This window comes from Protobothrops mucrosquamatus, unplaced genomic scaffold (assembly GCF_001527695.2).
Source record: "Protobothrops mucrosquamatus isolate PMUCROS unplaced genomic scaffold, P.Mucros_1.0 scaffold7, whole genome shotgun sequence".
In the NCBI taxonomy this organism is placed as follows: Eukaryota; Metazoa; Chordata; class Lepidosauria; order Squamata; family Viperidae; genus Protobothrops; species Protobothrops mucrosquamatus.
Window position 1 is genome coordinate 2,053,314 of NW_015386394.1, and position 23,790 is coordinate 2,077,103.

A 23,790-nucleotide genomic window follows, 5' to 3' on the forward strand; every position below is an offset into this window, starting at 1 on the left:
TTTCGAGGCTGACGTTTGGCAGCTCGAACCTTCAGCTCCCTCCACAGATTTTCTATGGGATTAAGGTCTGGAGACTGACTAGACCATTCCAGGACCTTAATGTGCTTCTTCTTGAGCCACTTCTTTGTTGCCTTGGTTGTATGTTTTGGGTCATTGTCATGCTGGAATACCCATCTACGACCCATTTTCAATGCCCTGGCTGAGCTTCTCATCCAAGGAGCTTCTCATCCAAGATTTGATGGTACTTGGCCCCATCTATCATCCCTTTGATGCATGAAGTTGTCCTGTCTCCTTAGCAGAAAAACACCCTCAAAGCATAATGTTTCCACCTCCATGTTTGACAGTGGGGACGGTGTTCTTGGGGTCACAGGCAGCATTCCTCCTCCTCCAAACATGGCTAGTTGAGTTGATGCCAAAGAGCTCGATTTTGGTCTCATCTGACCACAGCACTTTCACCCAGTTCTCCTCTGAATCATTCAGATGTTCATTAGCAAACTTCAGATGGGTCTGTGCTTTCTTGAGCAGGGGGACCTTGTGGGCGCTGCAGGATTTCAGTCCTTCACAGCGTAGTTACTAATTGTTTTCTTGGTAACTATGGTCCCAGCTGCCTTGAGATCATTGACAAGATCCTCCCGTGTAGTTCTGGGCTGATTCCTCACCATTCTCATGATCATTGAAACTCCACGAGGTGAGATCTTGCATGGAGCCCCAGATTGAGGGAGATTGACAGTTATTTTTGTTTGTATTTCTTTGTCAGTGGGCAAACGTACAAAATCAGTAGGGGATCAAATAATTTTTTCCCTCACTGCAGGTGTATTTTAGAACAATGCGTCTTGTAGCTCTGGGATGGGGAGGCTATCATTGTATATGTTCCTAGGTCCCACCTGCTGTTTGTAATATATCCCTTGTTGCTCTCCTCCATGGAAAAATCTTTGTATCTTTCTTCTCTCCTCATCCTTGCAGTGCAGCCAGTGATGGTGCCCAGCACCTCTGACGATGCCCCAGAGCCCCGAATCGAGCGCGGAGGAGGAGGAGCACTTCTCCCAGTGCCCCGAAGGGGAGTCGGGCTCAGAGAGCTCCCACGAGGGGCCCAGCCCCCCGGCCAGTCCTGCTAACCCTGCCCACAATTGCTCCATGTCAGTACCTGAGGACGCTCACTTCAGTATGATGGTCTTCCGAATTGGTATTCCTGATTTGCACCAGACGGTAAGGAACCATAGAGAAAGGAGGGAGGGCAAGGCGAAAGCTGAAACACTGTAGGAGACACCCTGAGCTTCGAAAGTACATTGGAAAAAAAGTATTTGCTGCTCTTTTCCAGCAGTTTATGATTTTTTTAACCATTTTTATCTGTCTCGGAATTAAATAGCACAGTAGATACTTGGATGGGGACTATGAAAGCAGGGAATATCAAGCTGTAGATTCAATTGCAGAATTAAAAAAAGGAAGAAGGCAACTGCAAGCCACTTGAATCAAACCTATTTCAAATGATATTTAGGTTTTTCTACTTCTTGAGCCACCTGAAATATTATTGCAACCATTTATGATCTTCATGTCATTTATAGGCACTCTTTGGAGTATAAAAGTAACAGGTCCCTAACCCAAGGGTTTTACTAATTCACAAGGGAGTAGAAGTGGAAGGAGGACTCTATTTTTATTTCAGATTACTGAAACTAATTTTTATTCCAGTAGATCACGATGTTATGCAATTGTGCCCAGTTTTACAGAATTATTTCTTGAATCAAATACATTCCTTTTGAATCAGGGCACCTTGCTCACAATATTTCTTCGCCTTTCGAAGCGCTGCTGCACAGTATGAACTTATTAAGGGTGGGTAAAATCTGCAGTGGGTTTTGGGGCAAGAATGTGTGTAGCATCAGGTGACCTTGTTCTTTAAATCATTGATTCTGCTATAGGGAAGCGTGGCACAAGAAATACGGATAGATAAAGGAAGATTAAACTTCCATTTTTAGTCCCTCACCAAGTCCAACCCTGTCCTTTGAGAAGTAATTAATGCAGGATTCAATTCACCCTGAGCTCAGCAATAAAAGAAACATATTACTTTTTTGCTTCATTAGCAATAAAACAAGGACACTGCCACAACTGCCTGTACTTTCATCCAGCAGTCCTTTGATATGGAGAGACAACTGCAGATCTAGGCAAAACATGCTTCCCTTCTCCTCCTCTCCCATTCCAGTTTCTTTGTACAGCTGCCCTCACCATCTCTGAGCATCTAAGAAATGCTTTTGCTTTCATTATGTGCAACTGCATGTGCTGATGTGAGCTGCTATGAAATTCTCCACATATTCCATATATACATTCTAGATTTTTCTAGTTTATTATCCCACCTTCTTACAGTGTTTCTCAACCTTGACAATTTTAAGGCATGTGGACTTCAACTCCCAGAATTCCACAGCCAGCAATGCTGGCTGTGGAATTCTGGGAGTTGAAGTCCACATGCCTTAAAATTGTCAAGGTTGAGAAATCTAGGAGATTGTGAGCTGATAGTGATGTTACAAGCCCCAAGAAAAGCTAGCTGAGTGAAATTAGGGTTAGAGTCAGAATCATGTGAAAAAGATTATAATAGGAGGAGACAATTAGATCCTGATGATCATTTCCTCTTTTTCAAGCACATTATGATTTTTTTTATTAAGAATTTAAAAATATAATTATACCCTAGAGGGTTTTTTTTCAATGTGGTGCTCTCTGCATATGTTTGATTTGAATTCCAGAAATTATAACTTGCTGTAGTCAGAATTAGGAGTTAAGCTGGAGAAGACTTGGTAAGAGCCTGTAATGTTCATTACTTTCAGAAGGAATTTATGGCAATGAGCTGATCACACAACCTTTAAAGAACCTTAAATCAGTCTCTATTATATTGCAGACCTTTTTTTCAGTCTGTCTCCTCTTCCAACCGAATTTACTATCAATTCTAATCTCCCTGAGTCTTCAATCTCAATGCAAAGGTCCATATGCATTGGGTCTTGAATCTAAACCAAGATTCAGTCCCAAAAGGTATAATATTAAAACTAAGATTATGAGAGATAAGAACTGCCTGAGCACACATGGATGCCTTTCTGTTATCATAGGGTAAACATAGCAAATTTCCTCTTCTATTTGGAATTGGGGAGGGGGAGGGTAGTATCATCTGGAGTTCTCTTTTGGAAAATAAAGAACAAGAAACACATGGTGGACAGTTATTTTGGACAGAGATCTTGGACAGCTATCAGGATGCTAATTATCTGGCAAACCTTAGCACATTAGCTTTTCTTCATAAACATGATTGAGTTTTAAGAGCTACTATTTTTATTTCCTGCAATGCCACTTTGAGATGTTTGGAGAAGTTACATGGTAGCTACCATCCCCAGTCATTCACAGCTGCTGCTGGCCACCATAGTTGGAGACCCAACATCAAAGAGGGTCCATCTAGTAGATACCACATAAAACCAGGGGAGAAAATTATATACCACTGCTATTTATCAAACATGCCATGTAAACTTAGTAATTAAAGATTGTCATTTTCCTCAGCATTGAAAACTAAGAACATGCAGGTTGGTTTTAGAAACTACAGGGTCAATCAACTGTTATACAAATGGAAGATTTGTGGCTTCTGTTTTGTAATTTATTAATAGCTGTGTAAAATAATCTATGTTCTCTTTCATTTAACCCAATTAATTTCTCTGTTCTTTAACACTGTGTTCTAAATAGACTTCACAGTGCATACATACAGGATGCCTGCCTACTCTAGTATATAGCAGTGTGTGTATTTGTAAAATATAAACATATCCACCAGGTTGTTGTCACAAAGAAATTCCAAGTATATTGATCAGTATCACTCTGGAGAAGACAGACCCACTAGTTATATTCTCTCTACCCATCCAGAAATTTTTAGTCTCTCTTTAAACCCATGCCCTGCCAATGTTCAGTTTGGGCCCCACTTCTATTCATGGGGCAACCATGGCAACCGTTGCTAGAGATCACAAATTGTTGTGACCATGGAAACCAGGATAGAGTTGCCAGCATGTGTCTTGCTGATTGTCCCTTCTTACCTTCCCCTGCTCCCCAGTTCTGACCCTGGATGTCTTAACACTGAGAGAAGGAGATGTTAATTGCAAGGAATGTTGGAAAGAGAAACCCCTTCTTGATACTATGGTGCATCAAGAGATCGACAGAATGAATAAAATGCATAGGGAGCAAAAGGCAGAAATGTCCAGTCCTGTTTGGTTTAAGTATACGTTTTTGCTAAAATCCTATAATTCATAATACATAACAGGTTTTCCCAATCAGGCACCTTATGGATATACAAAACCATCAAAAGATCAATCATCCATAGGCAGATCTTTGCTGGGAGTAAGATTTGTCATCCAAACATAAGGAAAATGCCATTTTGAGGAAGATTGTGTTAGAGCTGCAATATAGCAGTTAATTTTCTGTACCTGAAATAAAGGATACATTCACAGCATAAAATTTCCCTTATTTTTCCTGCTACAATCAGATCAGAAAGCATCCACAGAAGTGGAGGGAATTGCGTGGGGGGGAGGGGAAGGGGGGAATGATGAAAGCAGCAATGTGCCTCCATGGTGGAGCTCCAAGACACTGCATGTATGTACAAAAGATGTGGAGCTTGTGATGATGGCTCTCTGACGCTTCCATCATTTGACAGAAGGACTGAATTGTTCAGACTTTTCTGCTTTGTTCATTCATTTGTTTGATTTGTATGGCTGCCCATCTCAACTAAGTGACTCTGGGCAGCCCCCAACAGGTTAAAAACAGTCTAATAAGACCAAGTAAGAAACCAATACAGGTTGTCCTCATTTAACAACCACTCATTTAGTGACTGCTCAAAACTACATTCATACTTCTCACTGTTCTTCAAAGTTTCCAGCTGTCCCAGCAAAGCTGTGATCATGTGATTGTGATTTGGACACTTGGCAACTGACTCACACTTGCAATGGCTACTCTGTCCCACAGACACCATCGCCATTAGCAATCTTCCCTGCCAGGTTCTCATAAGCAAAGTCAGTGGGGAAGCTGGCAGGAAAGGTCACTCCTATAATTTGCCCAACAGCAATTACTTGGCTATACTCACACTGCAACATGGTGAACCTTCACCCACCCTCCCCTGCCTTCCAGCAATCATCTCCAAGAACACCATGTGCTGCGCCTCATACTGCACTTTAACTGACTGCTGGCCTGTTGCAAATAAGCCTGGGACTTGCTTAATGACCCACGATCCTTGCTTAATGACAGCAACTGGAAGTCTTGGGATGCCATTGCAAAGCAATGTAGTCATTTGACATTGCGCCTTGCGACTGCATTACTTAGCAGTGGAAATTCTGATTGCAATTTATTGTTAACCAAGGACTAGTCATATGCAAACATATAAAAACAATCCATAATCATTTTTTTTTTAAAAAAAATCATGATCAGTGGTAGAATGCATCCTACTTCAGTTCAACACCATTGCCATTGCAGGAGTTCCCCCACCATTGCTGGTCCTTCAAGCATGGCAGCAGAGCCATATCTTCAGGGTCTTCCTAAAAGCTAGAGAGCCAGGGCCAGTCCAAGATTCAGGGCAAAAGTTTGTTGTACACGTTGGGTGCCCCAATAGAGAAGGGGTTTTTTTCCCCTGCGTCCCACTACCGGTAGATGACACTCTTTCATAAATGGGACCCACAACATGCCTCTCTTGCTAGTCCTGATGGGATAGGTAGATCTAACATAGTTTCCCTTACATAACACCCTGCTACTATTGCATTTTCACATCTCCTATGAGCAATAAACAAATGATGGATCACATAGAAAACACTAACACGGAGAAGCTGATACAGTAGATCAGTGAGAGGAAATTATGGGAAAATATGAGCAGAATCCTGGTGCCCAAAATGAATGGAAATGCCTTGGAATTGCTCATGTTTTGATATAAGCAACATTAAAACAAATAACTATTTAAAAACAAACCCACTATTTTCATTATATCTAAAGTCTAAACTATCACTGTTTGCAGCAGCCTTTCTTTATATGTTGGCCTACAACATCCATCAAAATGGATGCATCGGAGGGAAACTCAGTAGATATATCACTACAGGGGTGATTGCAATTTTTCTGAATGAATGCTGGCACTTTTGATAGTACCGCCCATGGGCTACTGCTCAGTGTTAAAGACTATATTAAAAAAAATAAATGAAGGCTGGAGCTGCCCCAGGTCATCATTTTAGAAGGTCCGTAAGAGTTGGGCTCCCTGGGAAAGGCAGCAAGTCCCTTAATTGAACATTTTTTTCTGTTTTATTTATGGACATATGAGGAAAAGTTCATATTCTGCAAAATGACCGAACCAAAGGTTGAATGCAAACACAGTAGAATAATTGAGAAGTGGTGGTATTAAAATAACATCGTGTTAATACTTATTTAATACACCTAAATAAGTGCAGTATAAATGTAAACTACTTCTAAGCCACAGCTCCCATGGGCTGTTTTTATGTCACAATACAGTATTCCCAGACTCCTTATTGGAACATTTCTGGCTATGGACAGAGGCTTGCCAAGATTAAGTTCTCCCCTGCTTGGTGCCCTTCTCATTAAAAATGGCTTAATTGAATTCAGAAATTCTTTGTATCAGTGAGACTGTGTGGCCTGCTCAATCTATTAAAGTTATTAAAGTAAGTTTCCTCCAGGTTTGAGATGGATTCCTAATAATTTCATGAACGCATCCATAGCTTTCTTGGCAAGAATATAGAAGTGTTTTGCCACCACCTTCTTCCAAGAATCTAGCCTTTAATCTTGATATTGCCTAGAGGTCTCCCATCTAAGTACAGACCAGTAGGGCTGTTTGTGCTTTAGGATGAGTTTCAGAAAGGTGCTTCAAAGTGTTCAGGGACACAAGCTGTTTTAAGCAGCTGGGCCTTTTCCCTGGATTGTGTGCAGCAGATGGGTTCTATTTTTATGTTCCTGCGTGCTCCAAAATGCCTTTTTGAAATCATACCCAAAGCTCTCCATGGCCCTACCAACTAGACTGGGCCAGCTTAGCTTTTTCAGATCAACCAAGTTTAGCTAAGTGTATCCCGGAAGAAAAAAAAACAGATTTACATGCAAGGCTAAAAAGTATTATTATAGGACACACAGTGCTCCATTGGGGCAGAATCATCTATTATTTGGGGCCAATTTGATAGAATTGTTTTGCTTTCTATCCACACCCTTCTCCTGCATGGCCTGTTTCTGCTTTAGAAATGCCTACGTTTCAACCCTGATGCAGCCATTTGGGTGGCAAAACAACAAATTCTCTGCACCCTCAACGAAAGCCTCAAAGATGTTCTAAATTACGGACTCTTCCAGCCAGCCACCAATGGCCGGGATGCGAAATTCCTAGATGAAGAGCGACTCTTGCGCGAGTACCCACAGAGTTTTGAAAAGGGGGTACCCTATCTTGAGGTAAGGCTGCTGCTTATTTGACAGCACTCTTGTGTCAGAGAGGGATGAGCATTATGGGAGAGAACTGGTAGTTTAAAAAAAACACCAAATAGCAATATATGCATATAGTTGTCCACTATCTGCAAAATCCCAGATTAGGAAAGGCTGCTTACATCATCACCAACTTGAGAAGCATTTCTAATCTAAATAGTTCCTAGGCAAGATGATATTTTTGGCTCTGGTTTCCTTCCTCTCGAGGCTTCTATCACTTGATTCACCTTTGTTCCCTATTATTCCTACTACTACTAGGAGCGAAGCTATCATTTTCTCCTCTTCTCCTTGTTGGTTGCTGACAGCTAGTCAATAATTGCACATAAAATAAAAGCACTGTGCTGGCCAGCCAAGTTGATTTTAAAGTGCTGAGTATTTTGTTGCCTAGCCTTGTAGTGAACTGAACCAATGTGGCGGTGAAGTCAATGTGGGACAAGTCTCTGTGTTCCACTGCTCCTATTGGCTATGAATCCCCAAGATAATGGGTAGCTAGTTCAGCTTGCTTCTATGTAAGGGAATTGTATTAGGGCTTTTAAATGGAGCATATTAGTGACTTCTTCCAGCCATCTAACTCATATTTTTCTTTTATAGGGGGCCTGTCCTGAAGGCCCCACTGATTTTTTTGCTCTCCATCAGAGGTTTCCTTACTCACCAATGCATTCAAGTCTTGGGGAGAGTGATAAACTGGCCAGAACCCCAGACTGAGAACTTTCAAGCCTGGGGGAATTTTTTTAGTAGCTATGGCCACTATGCCAGTAAAATAAACGGTGGTAAGAATTGAGGCAACAGTATTTTACTATCATCAAAATGGGCAGGACTTGTATTTCCTGGGACCTATGTGTGTGTGTTTGGGGAGAAGGGGTATGTGGGAAGAATTGATCTGTAAAATCTAAATCAAGAACTATACTCCACTTTTTCCATTTTTACTGAAACTCGATGAGAAACGTTTCAGTAAAACTGAAGATTGCTGAAATTTGGTATAATTTGCAGAAGCCACAAATGTGCATTTTGGCTATATAGGTTATCCATTTTTCCCCTATAGATGTAAATCAGGGGTGTCAAACTGCCGGCCCATGGGCTGGTTGCATCATATGGAGGCCGCGGCCACCCCACCTCTGGCAATGCAAAAAAGTCGCAATACGTCGCAACATATCACGTGACGCGGCGAGTTTGACACCCGTGATGTATATACAGGTAGTCTTCATTTAGTGAATGCCTTGTTTAGCAACCGTTTCCAGTTACACAACGATAATGAAAAAGTCCTCACATTTATGACCTTCATAAGTCTGTTGCAAAGAAAAGCTGAAGCAAGATTGTAAAAAAAAATTGATGTTTTATTTACTTCATTTAATGACCGAGTTGCCAGTCCCAACTATGGTTACTAAATAAGGACTATCTATATCTGTAACCATCTGGCTTGACTTACAGAGGCATGGATTCTCAGGATGAGCTGATTTCCTTCCCGTTCCTCTATGATAATCTCTAAGTAGCATGCAGAAAAGGAAAGGCTTCACACAGGATTTTATATTATAATATGTCCATTAAGCCTTCATCAGGCTCTGCAATTTTTTAAAAAATATTTCATTGTATAGGTAGTCCTTGACTTAACTAGTGAGCCCAAAATTTTTGTTGCTAAGCAAGACAGTTAAATGAGTTTTGCCCCATTTTATGACCTTTCTTGATACAGTTGTTAAGTGAATCAGTGCAGTTATTAAGTTAACATGATTGTTAAGTGAATCTGGCTTCCCCATTGTCTTTGCTTGGCAGAAGGTCGCAAAAGAGGATCACATGGCCTTGGGACACTGCAACCATAATAAATATGAGTCAATTGGCAGATGTCCAAATTTTGATCACATGACCATGGGGATGCTGCAATGGTCATAAGTGTGAAAAACTGTCATAAGTTACTTTTTCCAGTACTGTTGTAACTTCAAACGGTCACTAAATGAACTGTTGTAAATTGAGGACAACCTGTATGTGCAAATTTTCTCTTGTTTGCCAGTTGCTTCACAAACCTAATGTCAGCAACTGTTTTTTATAATTACAATATCTAAAACACAATGCTGTTAAGCATTTATCTATTTCCTTTACATTCATAATAGGAATAGAGTTTTCTCAAGATTAAAGAACAATGCATCAAATATATCTAACCTTAGCTGGATATCCAAGATTATGTACAGTATCTATCATCCTGACAATCTTTGGATCCACAAAGAAACTGATCTACAGTGTGGAAGAGTTTTGAAAAATTATGAAATATAGGAGAATGATAAAAATTGGATGTGTTTTCCAGAACTGTAACTGCCTTTTATTAAGCTACAGTGAAATATAGCCCATAGCAGTTTGGATCTAGTCATGCATAAGTCCCGTTAAAACCTTCAATGAGATTGAAAGACTGGTCATAATCAGATTAACAGTAAGGAATCCTTGCCCGTAAACTTGCCATATGATTAATCAGATGCATGAAGTGCAGGAGAGTGGGAAGGACAAGGTAAAACAACAGAGGGAAAATGATAAATTAGGTGAGGTCTGGAACTATAGATTTGTCTTGAGTCATTTCTTGAAGGGTGGGAGGTACTGAATCATATGAATATTCAAAGATGATGTATTTCTTTCATATCTATGGAAATTAAAGCTGTAATGCTCAGAGGAACTGGAACTGGAGATTCTTTTTTCTAACATAGGCACTCACAGAAATGTGTGCATAAATGCTAAAAGCCCATATAGTGTTATGAATTCAGTATTTCTCACACATTTCATCCTGCAGAATTCATTTAGCAGCATGCAGTGGAACTTGCATCAGAATAGTATGATGCTCCTTTTATCATTTGCCTACTCTTGACCTTCCCTGCAGATGCCTCTTTCTAGTGGGTAAACCCCATACCTGAAAAAATACTCTAATTTATTGGACGGGAGGGTATCAGTGATAGTTAAAGGGATGGAATGGGTTGAAAAAGCTTAAGCTTAAGGCACCAATGAAAAATTTATTCAATTTCTCTCCCCCCCTCCCGGCCACTCCCAAAAGCAGGCCAAATTTTTGTTCTGGGATTGATGTGGTAGAGGTGCCTTAGGGGGCTGCAAAACATGTACCAGAGTTCATATGCAGCCTACAAGTTGTGTAACTCTGAACTAAAAGAACCAACAATGGCTTTAGATTTAGGTAAAGCTATGAATAAAGTGTCCTTTGCACCATGTCATATTGTCAAGAAATACTGGAGGGATCTACAGCCAATAGCCCAGACCTGCTGGATCCAGCTGTGCTTTTGATTTTCTGCCTTAGGGCAGAACTAATTGTTGGACATTATTGAAAATTAAAAATTGGACCTGATCATTTGATGACGATTAAAAGTGTCACTCCAAGAAAATTAATGTATGGAGGGAGAGCATCAGTACAGGGAAGAAAGGTGGCAACTGCCCGAATCAGACAGATGCTTATGAGGATTCTGGAAATGTTTAGACAACAACTGTGATTACACACCTGTAAGCAATCCATCAAGGTTTTTTGTGTCTGCTGTCTTGTGATGCCAGAAGGTGCCAGAGAAGGAATCCATGATTTGTTTTAAATTTGCAGAATTGTGTCATTCAGTTGAATTAGATACTAGCCTTCAAACAAGCCATGAATGGGTAGCATCTGTGTAGGAGAAAGAAATCATCAGGCGTATTTACATTAATTCATGTTTTACCTGAGGCTGCAAATGTATCCGTTCTGTGTTTAGCTGCAGTAAATGTCCCCCTCCCCCTCCTCTCTGGTCCCCTTATTGTCATCTTCTTTTCAGTTCCGCTACAAGACTCGAGTATACAAGCAAACTAACCTAGATGAGAAGCAGCTAGCAAAACTCCACACAAAGGTGAGAAAAGAGAGAGAGTTTTCTAAAATCCTATGGAAAGAATAAAAAAGTCAGGATCTGGAGAGAATCTAAATTGGCTGTAAAAATCCCAACTTTTTGAATTATCATCCAATGTGTAAAGTCGGCGTGTCCTTTTAGGTGTCTATTATGCAAATAAGACAAAGTATAAAGAGCTTACTTTTTTTTTAATCTTCCCTACTCCTTTTATGAGGTACTAGCCTCCTAGCAGATTAATAAGAAGAAAAGATCAGGCTGGTTATTTGGTCTCTGTATTGACATGGCTGCATAAATAAGACTTAATACAAAGAAGAATACCAGCTAGCAGATGTTTCTGCTTAGTAAGGGGCAAGCACCTATAACTCCTACACCGTCTTTGAACATCCCCAAAATATTGCCAGAATTTTGCAGCAGAGCCTGTTTTGGGCTCTGAAATGTTCTCATTTTTAACAAATTCCAAAATAAAGGAGTTAAACCTTTAGTAATTTTAAGGCAAGTTTTACTAAGCTTTTTAGTAAATGTTGGAGGCAAACAAACACATAGTTCATGTAAAAAGTAAAATGAAGCTTCTAATGGGAAGACAGTTGTTTGCTCTAACATGTGTGGATGAGAAGATTGCTGGGGACAGGTTGTTCTTTTTTAAACTAAAATTCATCCAACCTCAAGAAGTTATAAATGGTTTGAGCTTTTGGTCCAGCTCAGCCTTATTCCTCTTTTAAACCTACCTTGCCCTTTTCTGTCCCATCTCTCCCAATCCTCATTGGTTATCCCTGACAAATCTTTCCCCAGACGGGTTTGAAGAAGTTCCTGGAATACGTGCAACATGGAGCAGCTGAAAAAGTGGCACGGCTCCTGGACAAAGGGCTTGATCCAAACTATCATGATTCTGATACCGGTGGTAAGTGTTATCTGGGAGACACAAAGAGAGAGGAAAAGATAAGTTTGGATGCCAGCTACACAACATCCTTCTCCACAGTAGTAATGCAAGATTTTCTCTGCAGAAACACCTTTGACCTTGGCTGCCCAATTAGATGGAACCATTGATGTGATACGGCTACTGTGCCTTGGCGGTGCCCACATAGATTTCCGGGCAAGAGATGGAGCCACAGCAGTTCACAAAGCTGTCTGTTCTCACCACTATTCAGCCCTCATGGTAAAGTCAGATGCTAACTTGTGCTCGGAGATTATGGCAAATGTGAAAGGAGCACATAAAGATCCAAATCAACCTTTTTATTTCCTGTCTATTGGCATAGTCAGTTAATAATGCACATTGAGCCTCTTATCATATAAATATATATTTAAAAAAGACTGCTGCCCTGAGGATCTAGCATTTTTGCTCTAAGTACACAGCCCTAGTTGAGATACTTGCAATCTGTGTCAGGATTTGTGTGATATACCAAATTGCTGGGTGACTGTTTAAGGTGCAAGCATAATAAATTCTGCCTAGCTCAACAAGTGAATGGATAGCACACAAAATTAAGATAAAAAACAATTATAATAATCCAGTATAATGGGTAATTTATTTCATCAGCAGCTTGATAGAACATACTTGGTAAGAATTTCAGAATGCCTGAGATAATAATCAAGAGATCCTGGGTTTATTATACTTGGGGAAATGAAAGTTATTTATTGCAGTTTTGGAGAAATGATAGAGAAGTCTATGGCTGACATGATAAGTCATTTTCAGAAGACACCCTTGGAAGCAAACTTTTGATTTCATCCTGGGATCCTTTCACAAAAGGGAAAGAGTTAACAGAATAACAGAGTTGGAAGGGGTGTTGGAGGTCTTCTAGTTCAAATCTTATACCATTTCAGACAAACTGTTGTCCAACCTTTTCTTAAAAACCTCCAGTGTTGAAGTACCCACAACTTCTGGAGGCATTGTGAGTTGAAATAACAGATTTTAAAAATAAAAGTAAGAAAAACATGGTCTGGTCAATGTGTTACCACTAAACGCTGCTTGATGTCCCAAAATTGCCACAGAGCAAGTTTGACTTCAGTCAGGATAGGAAGTAAAGTAGGACTGATGCTGCCATTGCTCAGCTGTACTTTTTCCTTGGCTTACACAGGCGTTCTTGGACCTGGGTGGCTCCCCCAATTATAAGGACCGCCGGGGGCTGACCCCACTCTACCATACAGCTATGGTTGGAGGTGACCCACACTGCTGTGAACTTCTGCTGTACAATCGAGCCTACATTGGCACCACTGATGAGAATGGCTGGCAAGAAATACACCAGGTGAGGTCATACATACCACTCAAAATCCAGCCATCCCAAATTTCCATGCGTGGTAACTCAATTGTGTGGGCAAGACAGCTAGCAAGCCATCTTATGCCCTGTGTGTGTTTCCTGCTAGGGCTGGCTCGAAGTCTAAAGATTGAGGGGGGTGGCTGTGACTTGCACCTGTCCATCTGACCATCTAGCCCCACCTTCCATTCCTGACCTCTGCTTCTCCACGTACCAGGCCTGCCAACATGGAAACTCCCAGCATTTGGAACACCTGCTCTTTTACGGTGCTGAGCCAGGTGCACAGAACGCATCCGGGAATACAGCATTGCACATCTGTGCACTCTACAACAAGGTAAGAATGATTAATTTTTACACTCCCAACATTAATCAATAAAGTGATTTAAAGCATCTGAAAGTCTGGACTCCTGCTGAGGACTCCTGTTGTAGAGAGTAAGGATGATGATCATGACAGTGATATATGCAGGAACCATTATCTAGACAAAAGGGGCTGAAGCAATGTTCTGGAGATGATATTGGCAAGCAGATCTCCCTAATGTCAGTGTCTCCAAGGTCTCCCTAATTCAGTGGGTATAAGAAATAGGGAAGGAAAAATACAAGTAAACTTGCAAGATTCTGTATGGTAGCTAATCTCAATACAAGAATTTTTAGCCTTCACATTGAATTTATTTCCCAGTCTTTCCTAGCTAGTGGGGCTGATATCCACATTGGAAGATTCATTTATTTACTTTAATTTTTTTCTTCCATTTAGTTGTGTCCAATTCTTAAAGATTATTTGGACAAGTCCCTATAGTTTTCTTGGCAAGGAAATGGCCATTGCCTCTTTCCTAGGCTGAGAGAAAATGACTGATCTAAGGTCATCCAGCTGGCTTTGTGCCTAAGGAAGGATAGAACTCACGGCCTTCCAGTTTCTAGTCCAATGCCTTAACCACTATACCAAACGGTCTTTTAAATGTGTGCACCTCCAAATTTGCAAAACATCTTTTGAATATTAAAAAGACATGCCAGTAAAGCCAAGAATCTATTTCTGTAGAATTGATCATTTGCTCTGGAATTTGTTAACATGAGACATTTCCTTTAACTAAAAAGGAAACAATCATTTACAATTAAGTTTTAGAGCTGTTCTTTCTCAATTTGGCAACTTTAAAATGTGTGGACTTCAACTTCCAGAATTCCCCAGTCAGCATGCCTGCTGGGGGATGCTGGGAGTTGAAGTTCACACATGTTAAAGCTGCTAAGTTGAGAAGCACTGTTTAGAGGAACACAAAAGAGGATTCTGCCCTTCCTCATCCTCCACTTCCTATATTCCATATTTGTGAGGGTGAGGACACTGAAAGCAGCTTGAAGGCCAATTTGGAAGCATTCCAGTAATATCAGTATTGGTACTGCATTCCACCCAAATGCAGCTTTCCTTTCCAGGTTCAGCTTTGAAAAAATACTGATCTGTCCAGAATTGTAATCCGAGGAAGAGCTGTTCACAGGGATGAAGTCAAATAAGTTAACATGGCAGCCACAACCATAATGTGAAAACCATGCCTTTTTATGTGCACAGCCATCATTTTGATTGTTTAAATTTTATTTATTAATTCATTAAACAAATTTATATAGCTGCCCAGCTCACACATAGGTGATCATCAGTTTCTTACAAAAACTTACACACCTTGATCAAAGATCTTCTGCCAAATGCTCGTCCCACTTTGCCCTATCTATATAATGAGAAATTCTCATACGTTGCAGGGATTGTAGGTATGTAGTAGTGAAGAGGGAAAGGAAAAAAATAATTTGATCTGTTTGGATTTACCATTATTAAAAGGGACAAAATCATCAATCTACTTCATTTACGCTCTGCTTCTCATTTTGCCAGCTTCATTTTAAATTTTAATATCAGTTAATGGGGAGTAATTCATAGTGAAGCATTGGAATCCACTTCTCTGCTGAGTTTATTTCCTGAATGTCTTTGAACCCACATGGCCCTGAGATACATTTTTAGGAAGTAAAATATAGGGTATGACCAGAAATCAGTGCCTTCAATTGTCTTTAGCTTGCTAAGTGTGATTTTCTATGAAATGAATCTATCGTAATGGGCTATGCATCATTCCCCATGGCAACCATTTTGTGACAGATGACTCCTCTCCTTAGCAGCCTTTTATTTTTCTCAGAATACCAAATGTGGCCCCAAAATTTCAAATTTTTGGGGCCACATTTAGCATTCTGAGAAAAATGTAATATAATAATATAACATAATATACATATAATATGTATTAAGAAGTGTAGAGTTAATCTGCCCTGAAATGTAAAAAGAACCAAAGTCAGGCCATCTCTAATAAGTCCATTCCTAATACTCTCCCCTCTGTCCACTGAAATTGCTAAACGTGGAAGCTGTCTCTTATGTATTTCTCCTTGGGCTCTCTTCCTCTCTCTCTTCTCCCTTCTCTGTCTCCCAGGAAAGCTGTGCCCGAATCCTGTTATACCGAGGAGCTAACAAAGAGATCAAGAACAACCATGGTCAAACTGCCTTCCAGGTGTGCAGTGAGCTGGGTCCAAGAGAGAATGAGAGCAGAGCATGTTGGCAGTTTGATCCCAGGCATCGTAGGGCTGAGCCCCTGACCTTCCCTCTTTTCTAGTGCTTCTGCATTAGAGCCTATAAATGTGGGTGTTTGTAGATTTAATTTGATATTTTAGGAAAAGGAGTAATTGTGTCATGACTCCTGTGTCTCAATTTGCAGACATCACAGTACAATTTTTAGTTCATATTTTTCCTCAAGGAAATTGGTACATTTGTATTATATATCTTGCCAGTTTCTGTAAATTCTTGATTTTGGCACTAAGGTCCCCAAAGTTGTCACGAGTACTGCAGTCCCAGTGTGTCATCACCTGTATGACATAGGAGATAATTGGGAGGAGGGAGTAGAGCCCTATCCTCTCCTTGTCTCAAATCTCCAAAACTGAGAAAGACTCATGTCCCCCTAGCATTGGCTCAACATCGGACTCAGATGATATTGGAATAAAATAAGGTATTGAAGACATCAGAAGGTAGATTCTGCATATAGTCTTTCCTTGTAAGCATGGATGTTGCTTTTGCCAGCCTTTGCCAATCTGGTATTAGTCAGATGTGTTGAAGTAGAATGGTCATCTCCTCCAGCTTGAATTAAAGACCACTCTTGAGAAATACCCAGTTTCTTAGGGATTTCTCAGTATTTATTTCTCATACAGGTAGACACTGAGTTACTTTCCTTCAGCAACTATTTAAAATTACCACAGCACTGAACAAAGGGACTTACAGCTGGTCCCTGAAGTTACAGCTGTTGCAGAAGCCCCCTCAGTCACACTATCAAAATTCAGATACTTGATAGTCTGCTCACACTTGTGATTACAGTGGTGCTTCAATTCCCTTTACCCACCTATCTCCTCACCCCCATCTATGCCATTTGGACTCCCTGCACTCTAGAAGCCCTGCTCACCCTAGCTGACCTTTGCCATTTTCTTGCTCCAACTGCTGGGCCCAGCCTCGCCCTTCAGAAGGCAGCTGCTGGCTACATGAGGCTTTCTTCCCAAGATCATGTACAGCAATTTCTTCGTGAGACCTGGAAAAGATTGCCTCATTTGTCCAGCAGCTTCCAGGTGTACTGTCAGAACAGGCATACCTCATCTGCAGTGGGAATAAGAAGATAGAAAAGGTCAGCTGGCATCCCAAAATGCAGAGCAACAAGGGTCTCTAGGCTGGGGTGGTTGGGTCTTCCTGGCATAGCTATGGCTTTGCACCCCCGTGGCTGGAGCTGTCTGGGCTGCTTTGGTTTGCACCATGCTGCTGGCTTCCTAGGCCGCTGCTGTTGGGGCTTCCCAGGCTACTGCGGATTTGCACAGGGCTGTTAGAGCTTCTCAGAGCACGTGGCTTTGCATCTCATTGCTGGGGTAGCTGAGGCTTACAGAGGTGGATGTGGCTTTGCATTGTGCTCAGGCTTCTTGTAGTCCCAGAGCCATGACACACCAAGACAGAGTGCAGGGTGGCCAAAAGAGCAGAGATGAGGGGGAGATAGGATGATGGCGGGGGGGGGGAATTGAAGGCAGTCCCTTATCTTACCTTATCTTACCAAATCTTGGATTGGGGAGGATCCTTGGCTAATGGGCAATGGAATTTGTTTAATGACAGCAACGGAATGCTGGGGTTGCTGTCACTAAGCAATATGGTCATGTGACTTTACAACCACATTCTGGTCCCAATTATGGTTACAAGTCAAGGACTACCTGTATGTAGAGATAAGACAGCAGCATTTTCAGGCCACTTTTCATACCTGGGCAAGAATATTGAAATCTCACAAGATTTCAGGGGTTTTAAAATTGTACTGTTTTGGGAAGCTTGGTGCATCTCTTGGGAGGGGGAGGGGTCAGTAGGCATCTTGGCACTTCAACTTCCACATTATCCAATATATATAAAAAGAGGTAGAGCAAGAAAGTACTCTGTTTACATAGATACATTTTCTTTCTATCTTAGGTGGCAGTCATTGCAGGAAATTTTGAGTTGGGGGAGCTGATCAAAAGCCATCGGGATTCAGATGTAGGTAAGTTTGATTTGAGGAAAGGAGACTGATGTGGACGCTCTACAAAAATACAGGTAATCCTTTTTAGTGGGTTATTTAGCAACTATTTGGAGTTATGAGGGTAATGCAAAAGTAACTTTACAGTCAATCCTCACATTCAGTCTGTGAAAGTTGAAATGAGATCGTAAATGCAGTTGTGGTTTTACTTAGCAACTGGTTTGTTTAAGAGCTGAGATGCTGATTCCAACTGTGGTTGCTAAACAAGGACTACCTGTTTTTGTACATATCACAGCTATTGATCCACCACATCTCCAAACTTACATATACAAATAAAAACCTTGAGCATGTAGTTCTCCAGAGAAGCTAAGGATTATTAGCAAACATTTCTTAGACAAACTTAGACAAAACTAACAATTTCCAAGTTCTTTGCGGAGAGATATGGGGAAAGTCACCATGGGAACTGAAACAGTTTAAATGTAGCTTAAAGCCTTTTTATACCAGTGATTTTTACCTTGCTTTTAGTTTTGTTTTTTTCTATAAAAATTATTGTCTCATTCTAAATGTATATGGCAATGTTTGGATTATTTTTATTAGTAAAGTAGGCTAGAAATTATATAAACACAAATAAATAAAACACAATTAAAAACCCTTATGAGTATAATAGAATATGGATTCTACCGTTCCTCTTTTTTGCTGCCTCATCTCTAGGGAGACAAGAATAATAAGAACTGTGATGGCAGCAGCTAGGAATTTCACTTATTATTTTGAGGTTTTGTATTGCTGGGATTTTAGTATGTGACTTAGCTCTTCTTGCTGACAGGAATTTGACATTTTTTGGACTCTGTGACAGAGAATGTGCTTTTCATTTCAGAAAGTGCATTGTTTCAGTGCAAAGCTCTTTGTTCCTAGTTGCTGCACTGTTGTTCCTGACCTTTTTTCCCTCAAGCAAATAATTACCTTGCCTTCACCAAACTGTCTTCCAGGTTTTTCCCCCTACTCCTTGTAAAACCAAGGTTCAGCAACCTGGTGACCAAAACTTTCAACATGCAACACCAGAGCCAATTACCATTAATGCCTCTCTGCTTCGGGCCCATTTAAGAGGATTCTGCACTCTGTTCAGATCTATGTGCCATCTAACAGATTCATAACATCCAGTCAACTCCTTCTGCTGGAATATAACCAGCTTTGTGTCCTCCTCCTGCACCTGGCAATGCTATGCAGCCATACACCATTCATAGCTATACCCTTGCAAGCTAATTATAGTAGGGACCTGCTAAGGGAAAAGAGAGTCTGCAAAGGACATTTTGGCAAAAACCTGTTCAATCTCTTTCCCCTTGGGTTGTCTTCCTTTCATATTTCCCACTTTCAGGGCTTTCATATCAGGAGCTACTCCCATAATGTTGTATTCACTCTTCTCTAATGCCCCTTTCTCTCCTCTCTCAGCAAAGCCAAGAGCCAGAAGGATCTCAGGATCCACATTGAACAAATGGGTATCTTCATCAGTGGCTTAGGCAAGGGTCAGGGTAGACAGTTTAGCCTGAGCTATGAAAACAAAAATCTTTTCAAGCCCCTGCTTTGGCTCCTCAGATTCAAAGGAGAATTTTCTGCTTATTTTAAAGCACAGCATCATTATTACCCATCATCAGCTCTCCCTGTTTTTCCTTTTTAGCTTTTTACTAACATCACCATTCCTTTCAGTCCCTTTCCAGGAGACTCCACAATATGCCAGCCGACGCCGAGATGGCCCTCAGAACCTTACAGTGCCACATACTTTGTTGCGGGCCAACAGTGATACTAGCATGAACCTCCCAGACTGGATGCTTTATGCCCAGCCATCTATCCCACCTGCCACGGTAGCAGTCCAGGGCCAGAAGATCACCACAGGAACATTGCGCAGCTCCAGTAGTCCCCGTGGTGCTCGCAGCCGCTCGCCATCACGGGGACGCCATACAGATGAGGCCAAAAAACAGCGTGGTCGACCCAGGTAAGACTGGAGGTCCATATTGGAAACTTTAGAACTGGTTTGGATCAATAGATGTGATTTGATCGGTTTGGTAGAAGAAGGGAAGGATTTAGCACCCACTCACCATGGACTTAAGATCTTAAGTGGTGCATGTATATAAGAGAAAATGATTAGGGGTGGGAAATCCATGGAGCATAAACCATTGTTTCTCAGCCTCATATTTCGTTGCACCCCCAACCAAAAGAAAGTCCTCAAAAATCAAACCACATGTTCAGATTTAGAATGGACCTGGTTTTCTCCTCCTTGCCCTACTCTCAAATACCAATGATAAGCTTCCAGTACCTATTGTGCTGAATGAGGGACCCAAACAATAAAAAGAAAGTTAAATTCCAACCTAACTTCTTGTGACTTCATTGCCTTAAAAGCTCACACACACACCAAAAATCTAAAACAACAAAATATAAACCTCAAACTTTTAAATAGGATAGCTTTAAAAAAGTATGTTCTCCATCTGTAAAATATTTGCCTGCCCCCACTTCATGTAATTATTTACTTCAAAATGTGTTAAGCTGTTGAATTTCTTCCTGCTTATTTTGTTAAGGAAGGCCCAACGTTTTTCCTGAAGCCTTTCCCCAGTGGTAATACCTGCTCTTGGGTTTTTGTTTTTGGAAGGAAACTAGGTTTTAAGACCAAAATATTCCACCTGAACATCCTAGGAGGTCTAAATTGTTAATTCTGATGTAGCAAATGGAAGAAATTATTAAGTAAAAGGGAACCTGTATGTTCAACTTAAAGTTGCTTAATTGAATTGAAATGAAATGAAATTAGAATTATTTTTAGTTCTGGGTCCAGCTGCTTTTTTTAGGCTCTCTTCATCTAGTTTTTAGAGTGGTGGCCCAGCACATGACTTAAGGACTTGGTCTGAAGAAAGTTAGGCGCACAAGATGAGAATCTAAAGATTCTCTAAGGTGAAGTGTGATTTGCTGTTTTGGAAAAGTTGTGACGTAAAAAAAATTATCAGAGCTTGTGTGGCAAGAAAAAGATTAAAGAATTATCATGGAACCAAGATTCTAGATTCTTAATAAAGAAAGCATCTTGAGCTAAAATTTATTTATATTTGTTATTTATTTATTTGATTATTTGAGTTGCCTTTGCTAAGAGTACCTGAGGATTTACGATCATACATCAACTATTAAAATTTCACAGTAAACATAATAATGTAGGAGGATCGAAGGAGATGGGGGAATGGATTTATCACACATAACTGGGAACCATTTTTATCTGGATTGGGAAGATAAATCGATTTTGAAGATTGAATTTATTATATTTAATCAGACAACAATTGATAAGAGATGGAATTTAAAAAACAAACATGGATATTTGATCGAGAATGAATTAATGTTAACTTTTGGGATGATTTGGGAAGATAAGATGCCATGGAAAATTTCCCATGAGCTGATTACAATAATAGTTTGTTAAAAGAGGATTCTGAAACTTTTAAACGTCTTTTTTATCATTTTTAATGTCTTGTTTGCTGTGTATTTTGTTTATTTTTATTTATCTTTTGGAGTTTTATATTTTAACTTTTTTAATAAAATAAAAAAAAATACAAAAAAGAAAAATGAAATTCCAGGTTACATAACAGTCAAGGACTACCTGTATGTAGCTCACCAGATGTTGCTGAACTATATTTCTAACATCTTTCACCACTGCCTAAGTTGACTAAGTCTATTGGGAGTTGTAGTGCAGCAACATTTAAAGGAACCTAGGTGGCAGAACTCACCCTGGTGGCACAGTGATTAGAATACAGTATTGCAGGCAAACTCTGCCCATCGCCTGGAATTCGATCCTGGCAAAGCTCAAGGTTGACTCAGCGTTCCATCCTTCCAGGTCAGTAAAATGAGGACCCAGATTGTTGGGGGAAATATGCTGACGTTGTAAACTGCCCAGAGAGTGCTATAAAGCACTGGGGGCAGTATATAAGTCTAAGTAATATTGATATTGATATTGTTCATCAGGAGGAAAATGCACAGGCATCTGCAACGGCAGAACACCATCATCGTCATATACATATGCAAAAGGTTCATTGTGCTGCTGCCACCACTACCGTGCATTTTTAACTTCCCAGCAGATGTCATGGAAAGAGACTATAATCCCATTTCTGATACTCAGCATGCACTTATTTCAAACTAAGGCAAAGATGAAAATTGCATCTTTTTAATCTAATTTATAGTTAGATTAACCTATAACAGAACTACTAGAAAAATAATAGAATACAGTAAGTCAAAAAAATATAGTTTCTCATGTAAAAGTGAAGAGGAGTCCAAAGTAATTCATTGTATTGTACTTGCTTTTATCTTGGCCTCTTTTTCCCTCCGTCTCCTGGCAGTTCCAGTGGCTACCAGAAAGAATCTGCTGGAAGCAGCACACTGAGTAGTCGAGGTGTGAAGCGGAAACTTTATTCGGCTGTGCCTGGCCGCACATTCATGGCTGTGAAACCCTACCAGGCCCAGGGTGAGGGTGAGCTCTCCATCAGCAAGGGCGAGAAGATCAAGGGTATGTTGATCTTTGTGCACGCCCTTGGATTGCCCAGGGATTCTTCATGAGTCTACAGTATTGTTCAGCTTCTTTGGGATAAATCATTTGGCTTAGCACAGAGGTTCTCAAACTCTGTTGTAGTGAGCCTCCTTGAACTGAAGGAGTAAGAAACTTGGTCCTCTCCAAGACCCTTTTTTAAAAAAAATAGGAGACCTGATTCCTGAGAATCACCTGGTGGAAGATGTCTGGGCAAGATTCCTGTGTCCAGGACACTTTGACTTAACCTCTCAAAATCTCCTTCACTTTCTTTAAAGTGCGGAGAAGGGCAGCAGGAAAGAATCTTTAATCCATCCCTTTCAGTTCTTTTGAATCCTTCAAGCCTTATTGATTTTCACCATCTAGAAATGTTCTGCTAAGGGAAGTAGGTCAGGTGAAGACTTAATGGAGAGAAAAGTGGGAAAGGTTAGGACATTAAAAAAAGCAGAAGTTGCTCCACATGTTTTTTGATAAACATGCATACAATTCATCCCACCCAAGTAAGGAAAACCATATTAATTCTTAACAGAACATGGAAACAAAGAGTGATATATATACACATATAAATGGAGGTGGTAGGATGGACTTTAGACCTCTCTAAATTGGGGGGGGGGCTGCTTCCTACTTCATGCTTTGAGAACCTTGTGTTCGGCTCAGCTTAAAAGCCAGGCTATTTGTGAGGCTTGGCTTGTGTTTGTGTACATGGTTTCTTGTTGGTGTCTACAATGTCTTGGTGTGTAATCAGCCAGCTACATGTGAGTGGTTCATGGCCTTTTCCTTTGTGTGTATCTGTGCCTAGAGAATAGTAGCAGGATTAGAATTTTGTAAAATGAGCAAGTGTTTGATGTCGAAAAGATAATCTACATTATTCTAATGAAAGATGAGAAGTTGTGTTATCCAAATTCATATTATTTGTCCTCTTAACCCAGAACTTTCTAACCTAATTGGAAATAGATCTCTAGGGTCTTAGGCCAGAGGGTTTTTGCATAATCTTGATCACTTAGATGGAGATACAGAGATTGAATTTTGAGATTTTGGCTGGTAAAATAATGGCATGGTTCTTTCTATCCTTTAATGTTGGAGGTAAAAAAACTAAAAGCAGCCTTTTCACTCACAGAGACTGTGATGTTCAATGAAAGAGATTCTTAAATAATGCCTAATAGACCCCA

The 23,790-nt window shown here is 40.4% G+C and overlaps 1 protein-coding gene across 1 annotated transcript in view; it reads left to right on the forward strand.

The window, feature by feature from the left end:
* The first annotated feature begins 996 nt into the window (after positions 1 to 996).
* Positions 997 to 23,790, forward strand: part of SHANK1 (SH3 and multiple ankyrin repeat domains 1) — a 61,642-nt gene continuing 38,848 nt past the window's right edge. Inside the window, exons 1-11 of the mRNA XM_029282987.1 lie at positions 997 to 1,206; positions 7,222 to 7,425; positions 11,232 to 11,303; positions 12,090 to 12,198; positions 12,302 to 12,453; positions 13,370 to 13,537; positions 13,764 to 13,880; positions 15,991 to 16,068; positions 18,039 to 18,105; positions 19,783 to 20,068; positions 22,437 to 22,603. Coding sequence (XP_029138820.1) covers positions 997 to 1,206; positions 7,222 to 7,425; positions 11,232 to 11,303; positions 12,090 to 12,198; positions 12,302 to 12,453; positions 13,370 to 13,537; positions 13,764 to 13,880; positions 15,991 to 16,068; positions 18,039 to 18,105; positions 19,783 to 20,068; positions 22,437 to 22,603 — 1,630 coding nt within the window. The remainder of the gene's footprint in view (positions 1,207 to 7,221; positions 7,426 to 11,231; positions 11,304 to 12,089; positions 12,199 to 12,301; positions 12,454 to 13,369; positions 13,538 to 13,763; positions 13,881 to 15,990; positions 16,069 to 18,038; positions 18,106 to 19,782; positions 20,069 to 22,436; positions 22,604 to 23,790) is intronic.